This window comes from Poromitra crassiceps (assembly GCF_964638095.1).
Source record: "Poromitra crassiceps genome assembly, chromosome: 15".
NCBI lineage: Eukaryota > Metazoa > Chordata > Actinopteri > Beryciformes > Melamphaidae > Poromitra > Poromitra crassiceps.
In genome coordinates, this window is record NC_139634.1 from 20,873,597 (window position 1) to 20,882,249 (window position 8,653).

At 44.3% G+C, this 8,653-nt stretch overlaps 1 protein-coding gene across 1 annotated transcript; it reads right to left on the reverse strand.

Moving 5' to 3' along the window:
- Positions 1 to 1,706: 1,706 nt before the first annotated feature.
- dcps (decapping enzyme, scavenger) lies at positions 1,707 to 8,446 on the reverse strand (the record flags this gene model as incomplete). Its single annotated transcript, XM_083651807.1, has 6 exons — positions 1,707 to 2,260; positions 3,281 to 3,391; positions 4,067 to 4,180; positions 5,754 to 5,899; positions 6,848 to 6,998; positions 8,234 to 8,446. 6 exons carry the CDS (start codon positions 8,444 to 8,446, stop codon positions 1,994 to 1,996), a joined length of 1,002 nt encoding a protein of 333 aa, XP_083507933.1. The 3' UTR covers positions 1,707 to 1,993.
- Between the last annotated feature and the right edge of the window lie 207 nt (positions 8,447 to 8,653).

The window sequence follows — 8,653 nt, forward strand, 5'->3', positions numbered from 1 at the left end:
CAGGAAACTGGTTTCAGTGATGTGCACCGATATTTTGGGGGGCAGGTGCTCAAGTGCAAAAAGGGCACCCCTCTCACAATTAGGCTATTTATAAAAAAAATAAAGTTACATAGCCTACAGTCAGGCCCAGGTGACCACACTTGAAGTGCTCCCTTCCCTCCAATTTACGTGTAAAAAAAATAAAATAGAATAGGCGAAAATAACACATTTATACTGCATTTTTAAAATGAGTCCGCTACAGCCTCTGAAACACAGTAATGGTGGCTGTGGATGTGTCCAGGGTGGTAAGGGTGTGACAATTTCACTTATTTCCAATGCAATTTGACCTTTTCTGAGAGTTTTCTGGAACAAATTACATCTTAAAATAAAGCAAAAGATAACTGCAAGTCGAGAAAGTCGCAGCTTGTGGTAAAACTGTGGTTAAGTTATAATTCAGAAAGACTACACACAACCAGTCACCTAAGTGACGTCTCTCCCACCAGTCCATTGTTGTCGATGGTGACGTATAATGTGCGACACGAGATGTAGTTGACTGACAAGACTAAACCTTACGTTTCAGTTTCAGGACAAACTGCGATTTCTTGACATGCATAGTTATCATTTAAATTGACAAAATGTAACATGTGTACCCCGCGGCACAATTCAAACGGGATGAAAAAAGTAACATACGTATCTCTCCGCTCACCACCATTCATATTTTTTCACACGCTGGTAGAGGGAGAAAAGCAGGAAGTGACGTTCACTTTGGCTCTCTATTTCACAAGCTTTAGCAAACACTTCCATGTGTAGCTCTGAGTACTGAATTAACAATGAAAGCTTGAAAGAACTGACACTAGAAAGACTACAAGACCTATAATTCACTAGTCCTCCTTCCCCTCTCCCCTGCATACCAGACAGCCTAGTAAAAAAAAAACAATCTTTATTTCAATCAGATTCAACTATATATACAAAATGTCATCAGTCAATAAGAAAACAACTTGCTGGGGATTCAGACTGACACAAACAAGCTCTGGACCATGGACTGTAAATACAATGGACGTAGCCACCCATTGGGCTTGGGAATGTGACGTCAAGTCTCCCACTGTCGCCATTTTTGTTGTTATCACGCAGTGTCTGCTCTGGTGTTTTTTGCGTTCAAGTCATTTCTTTGCGTTCACTTCCTATTGGTGGGTGGGGCGGCCGAGTTGTAATGAGTCTCGCGGTGGAGAGGGGGTGGAGCTTGAACACAGGGCAAAATGCCAGCTGGTAGCATTCTCGTGTAGCCAATATTATGAATGAGTTACGGTTGTAAATCAACCAATATGGTGGAGAACACGCAAGCTTGCATTGCATCGCATTGTGAGATTGATTTGCATTGCATTCTGGGATCAACTCCCAAGCCCAATTGGTTTTTGGACTCCTGTTTAGAAGCCTAGTGTGGCCTGTAGCCATCTTGGGGTCTTTGTGCAGCTCGCACGAGACGGGGGGTTTCCCAGAGCCACAGCTTCACCTGCTATTGGTCCATGATCGGCAAGCTGCGCAATCACTGGACAGGCAACCTGTCAATCACCCCCAAAACGCTATATAGACACTTGTCTATTTCACTCTAAACGGGTGAGTTATATACAAATTCACCCCCCGTACAGTTGTTATGAAAGGTGAAATTAGCTGTATAAGCCAAAACTGTGTTTTTAACCAGGCTTCTTGGACTCGTTTAAAATGCCATCTTTTCTATCGTCTATTTGACTCTAAATAGGCGAGTTATATAAAAATTCACCCCCCGTTCTGTTATGAAAGGTGAAAAGGCCAAAAGGCACAAACTGTTTTTACTGTTTTTAACCAGGCTGTAAAGTAAACATGTATCCTGTTACAAAGTGGGGCATTTTAACATGGGGGTGAACCAGTGGGCTAGCTCAGGCTTTGGAAGAGGAAGCCACGGAAGGGATACTGAAAGCTGTAGTTCCTCGAATGGCCACTTGAGGCTGGACCCAAAAGGTTGGGAACCGCCATGCTACTACAGCCTCCCCGCCTCCTGGAAGAGTGCCAGTAGCCCGTCGTCGGCTCTCAGGGGGAAGTGGAGGGTCCGGGTGTTGTAGTAGCGGGGGTCGGCCTGCAGGTTCTGGATGACATCAGAGAGCAGGTGAGCACGCTCCACTCCGCAGCCCGGCGCCTCGTAGCCCAGTGCCGTGAAGTGCACGTGCAGGTGGTAGTACGATGGCTGGTAGTGCACATACACCCTCAGCTTGGAGGCCGGGAGGCCGTAGCGCTGCAGGATGCTTTCCTGTGACATAAGCAAACATCATGTTTACATAAATAGCTGTCAATGATGATTTAATTATGATGCTCAAGGGTAGTGAACGGTCTAGTCCGGCAGCGGTTCCCATCCTTTTTTGACTCGCGTGGCCCACTTGAAAATCTCAAAAATGTTTGCGGCCCACAGCCGACTGTAAACAGCATGGAGGCCAAATGCGTCCCCAGAGCACTTTGTATTTTAATGATAAAAGGAGCTGTCCATCAGCACCACACAGAAATCAGAAACTACAAGTGAGGGTCTGTCTGCAATAGACTAGTTAATGAACAAGTATTACAAATTAAAAAAACGGTATCATTCAACAATGGAGAAATGCATTCTCACAAGTTGACAGCAGCAGATTTTGTTGAAATTCTTTTATTAGGAATAATCTGGTACTTCTTCAGATCTGACCAAAAGGTCCTCACCCTTCCTTTCTGCTGGATCAGATCTGACCTCAGACCAGTGTAAAGGTCCTCACCTTTACTTTCTGCTGGATCAGATCTGACCTCAGACCAGTGTAAAGGTCCTCACCCTTACTTTTTGCTGGATCAGATGTGACCTCGGACCAGTGTAAAGGTCCTCACCCTTACTTTCTGCTGGATCAGATGTGACCTCGGACCAGTGTAAAGGTCCTCACCCTTACTTTCTGCTGGATCAGATCTGACCTCAGACCAGTGTAAAGGTCCTCATCCTTACTTTCTGCTGGTTCAGATCTGACCTCAGACCAGTGTAAAGGTCCTCACCCTTACTTTCTACTGGATCAGATCTGACCTCAGACCAGTGTAAAGGTCCTCACCCTTCCTTTCTGCTGGATCAGATCTGACCTCAGACCAGTGTAAAGGTCCTCACCCTTCCTTTCTGCTGGATCATATCTGACCTCAGACCAGTGTAAAGGTCCTCACCCTTCCTTTCTCCTCGATCAGATCTGACCTCAGACCATTGTAAAGGTCCTTACCCTTACTTTCTGCTGGATCAGATCTGACCTCAGACCAGTGTAAAGGTCCTCACCCTTCCTTTCTGCTGGAGGTTCTGCAACAGGGGCAGGTGTTCAGACGTCAGGTCTCTGAGGCTCTTGATGTCCCTCCGATGGACAATGGCGATCAGGTATAGATCGTCCATCTGCAAGAGGATAAGGAACACTATGTTAGCCGTGGTTTTCAACCTGTTATGTTCAAGAGATGATGTACAGAATGAGGCAAAATAGATTTCTGATACACAAATGTATGATCATTGTTTTTCTTCTTCCTTGTGAAATAACATACATGTATTTGTAAAATAACCTGAGAAGGGAAAATAAAATAAAATTCATCATTCAGTGTCATTCTGTGTGTTTACACTAGAAATGGGGACTTGAGACTTGGTGACTTGGACTCCAGTTGAGTCGAGTGCCTGTTTTGATGACTTGCGACTTGACTTGACAAAAAATGAATGACTTGAGACTTGATTTGGACTTGGAAGTTAAGGACTCGTGCCTTGACATGACTTGAGACGTGAGTACTTAGATGACTTGTTTATGTTTATCAGTTTAAACATTAAATATAAAATATTAACATGTAACAACATAACATCCTAGTGAGGATGTAGCCAATGGTTTAATGATGTGACGTTTTGACATTTCTCTCTCCCATACAAAGACAGAGGGAGTCTGAAATCACTGGGCCAGACACAGACAGAGGGAATCTGAAATCTCTGGGCAATATCGAACTAATGTACGACATGCATCATTTTGAATCTCAGCTCTTGTGTCTCAGTCTTCCTGGTTTCTATTTCTGCTCTACCTTCCTGCTCTCTCACCTGTTTCTGGTCCCATTTGAAATCTGGCAGGAGGACAAAGCCAAGCTCCTGGTCTGGATCCTCAAACACGATCCGATCAGCCTCTGCCTTCTTCTCCAGGATGTTGTACACCCACTGGTGGAAACAACAATGGCAGAACAGAGTTAATACACTGACAAGTCAAGACTAGGGATGTGCAATAAAATCGTTATGGCAATATATTGCAATATTTTGTTCAGAATACTGTTATCGATATTTCAGAATCGCTGTATCAATTGTTTTTGCACAGCTGTGTGTTCAGTGACACAATAAGAATACTTATGTTGGTGTGTTCAGTAACACAGTGTCCATCTGCGGCGACCAATCAAATGAGTTTGGGGCGGGGTTTTCCCAGCCTATACTAGGAAGAAATGTTGTTCCAGGAACAACTGTCACTTGGTGAAAGCAGTTCGTGCAACTGCAAATACCGTTCTAATAAATTGGAATGAAAATTTTGAAATACAGTAAATAGTTTTGACTCAATTTGTCCACTGAAATATCAATATAGTGTGATGTACATATTATTAGACCTACCTGAGTGGTACACAGCAAGTTGTATTTTAACTCATTAAGTGCCATAGACGACCTAACTCGTCTTACATAATCCAGCGCTTGAGTGCCAAGGACGAGCTAACTCGTCTTACATAAACATTTTTTTTTTTTGACGGTGGGACATCAATCAACCCCTTTTACATCTTCGAGATAACTATTGGAGCAAGACAATGTGTGTAATCTATTTTACCGACCACTAAGTGGCGACAGAGACCGAGAGAAGCCACAGCCACGGACCCGTGGACCAAAAGCAGCCTCCTCCCGCGGAAATGGCTTGGCGATTTTACAGTCAGAAGCCCCGGAGACACACACACAGAACGGACAGAGATCCCCTCCGCCCCGGAGCCGCGGAGCAACGCGCGAACACACACACACACACACACACACACACACACACACACACACACACCGCGGGAGCAAGCCATTCAAGGAAATGGCGAGGCGATTTGACAGTAATCCATTTCAGACTCGTCTTGCCCGAGAGCGGCCGCACGCAGACAGGCAGGCAGGCAGCAGCAGCAACGCGCTTCTGACACGCCCGCTGTTAGAGCCAGGAGGAAGGAGGAGAAGACACACGGAGGGAGGAGTTTGAATGAGAGGGGTGTTTCCTGTTGTTATGGAGGAAATTACTGTTCAAAACTATTGTTTAGAATGTCTGACGGTCTTACTGATGCCAAAAATGAATGGTTAAAGTGACTGTTTCACAAAAAGCCATTTATCTCTGAATAAATTTCCAGACGCTGAAACCATGCTGTACTCAACGGCTAATATCTACATAACTACTAACTCTGCAAACTAACTCTTTTAGACAGAGAAAGCACACATTCTATTAGTTATTTTTAGATGATTGGTGTTCATGAATTCTTAACAGAAAAGAATCCTCGGCTGTTCTAAAATGAGCCAGAATCGTCAAAAACACCCCTGGCACAACTTACCTACAGGAATGAAAACATGGCTGGCATTCAATGTGTTAATTAAATTTTCAGTAAAATTGTATCGTATCATGATGACCCATGATACGTATCGTATCGTGTGGTCCTTTTCAAAACCCAGCCAGTCAACACAAGGCTGTTGGTGCTGGAGAATGTGCTGAATTTATGCTGGAGAATGTGCTGACCTGCACACTGAAGCTCTGCTTCTGGATGTAAGGGAGAGTGATGGAGCGATAGTCGTCTCCCGTCTCCTCCACCAGGAGGCTCTCCTGACGCTGGTACTTCTTCACATGCTTCTCCGTGGCCGGACACACCACAGTAGTCTTGATCTCTGTAACAGATACAACAGGCTATGAGACTCTCCACCAACTGGCCAGTGGCTAGTAGACTCAGAGTGGCTCCAGCATTGACTGTAAAGGGGTTCCAGTCAGCTTTATTTATTAGCTGCCAACCAAATACTTATTTTAAAGAGAAAACAGACAAAAAAAGGTTGGTGATTTGCCAAATTGTCTAGGACAGTGATTCCCAAACTGTGGGCCGCAGCCCACTAGTGGGCCGTGGAGGTACTGCAGGTACTGCAGGTGGGCCGCGAGTGGTCTGCCAACACTCGCGATTTTCGCGGGTAATCAAATGGCTGTAGCAGGGTCATCAGCTTGCTTCAGGCATTGATCTCACACTGAGACAAGGTGTAAAGGTTAAAAAGCCTTTATTTTGCCCTAGAAAATAAAGGCTTTTTAACCTTTACACCTTGTCTCACAGTGGAGATCCTGTTATCAGAAACTAGAAGACATCACAGTGTCTATGACATCATCAGTCAATGTATGGACTCTACTTTTCTCTCATTGCTGACACTACTGACTCGCTGACTAGGGATGGGCACCAATTATCAAAAATTGATCGTTAAGAATCACGTTGATCATGTGGAATTTTGATTCCATTGAAATAAAGATTTTTTTTTAAATCAAGGACATTTCTCTGGCATTTCAATGGACCAAACCGTGACACCAGTGTTGTCTCAAACCGAACCGTGAATTTTGTGAATCTTTACACCCCTATTGACCATTTTCACAGCAACCATTTTGTGTCTGAAAGGCAGGAAGTAATACAGGTGCAAGCAGAACATTAATGAGGGTTTCCAACGTGTTCCAGTGCTGGGACCTACTGTTTTGCTTGCACCTGTGTTACTTCCTGTCTTTTAGACACAAAATGGCTGCTGTGAAAAAGGCAGATGAAACCACGGGTGGAGGCAGTAAACAATGTGTTGCACACTTGAGCGCACCGTTGAGGTGAGCAGGAGGCTGCAGCTGATAGGTGCTGTAGATGTCGTTCTTCATCTCCAGCTTCAGCCTGGAGCCACTGAACATCTCAGCCAGGATGTCTTCCCTGATGGGTGTCTTCTCCAGGATCACCACCGCCTCCTGTTGGCCAAGCTGAGGACCAACACAGGTAGAAAAGTTTTGTCTGATGTAAAGCATTGCCCCTGCCCTACACAGTATACTTTTGTGTCATGTGGACTATTGTTTTGAAAAGTGCAGTCCGGAAGTCAATGTTTTTTTCCCCCTCTGTTCACTTGACGATAGTAGTAGCTACTGCGGTGTGTAGAGGAGATAAAAGGTGTGGTCGGCGTGGGAAGGATGATTGTGGTGGTATGGATGAGTGTGAAGAGCAGGTGAAATGCCGGCATTGTGAGGGAAAGCACTATACAGGATCAGCACAGTGCCCAAGAAGAATCCGAGGAGGAAAAGTGAGTAAAGTCAGAGAAAAGAAAGGGTTGTGAGGCTGTCAAAAGTGTGGAGAGGAAACGTGAGAGGGTGGAAAGAAACGAGGACAGGGTGGGTGTACAAAGGGAATCGAGGAAGGAAAACGACAGATCGAATCAGAGTAATGTTATCTGTGATTCCTGGCCTTTATCGCTATGGTGTTAAACTGTGCTGCTAGTATGACTGGGAAGACAGAGGACTGAAATGGTGGTCGACGCTGCAAAGAGGTTCCTGGATGTGGTGGATGTATCGGGGACAGATATAGATAAAATACTGAGGGACGCATTTGCGCAAACTAATGCAAATTGCATCTGAGTGATAGTATGGACAATAATTATGAATGGAAGCATTTTGGGTGGAAACTGTTATTTTCTGTTCACTAAATAAAAGCATTGCGAAACTACTAGAACTCATTAGGTGGCGGTAATGCAGCTCTAAGCTGGTAGCCAACCGCCAATCAAATCTAAAGAAGAAGAAGATAGTAGTAGCTAAAAGATCTAGACAATATACTGAGGGAAGCCTTTGATAAAACCCAGACGAGTGAGTCTGGGTGACAGAAGAATGGACAATATTATGTTTTGGAGTATTTTGGGTGGACGTAGTTTTGTTTTTCACACTGAAGAGAATATTTTTGTAACTGCTAAAATCCAGAAGGTGGCGGTAATGCACAGAAGATGTTTGCCAACCGCCATAAAACACTAGAAGAAGAAGAAGAAGAATAGTAGTAGCTAACTAGCTAGCTAGCTAGAGCTCCTTGCAGGACTGTTAGTCCGGGTCCTGCAAGGGGCTACTAGCTAGCTAAAGTGGCCAAATCACGCAAAATTATCATTACATATCTCAGGAAGAAGGGGGAAAAATGTGGCTTACGTTAACCTTAACTAGTCTGCGCTACACTTCCCGGTTACCTTTCCATGAATGAAGATATTTTTCTCCCGAGCAGAGTCCCTTAAGACGGCGGTTGTTTTGAAGTCGGACAGAATATTTGCCGATGGAGATTCCTCTCCGGCTTCTTCTGAACCATTTTTGATTTCACATTTTGGTCTCTTCGTCTTCTCAGATAAACCAGTTGAGATTCCATCATCACCATCTTTCACACGTTTAGCCACAGTCTCTGCCATGATGATTGCTGCTGTTCTTCTTTTTGGCGGATTGCAATCTTTGAGTTTGAAGGTGCATATCGCCTCCTACTGTACCGGAGTATGCAGAAATATTTTACACTATAATTACCAAATGGAAAATAATACCTTCCTAAACAAATCCCTATACATTAACACTACATACTATTGAAATTATTTTGTTCTGGGTCAACCACAGGTTCTCTTGAC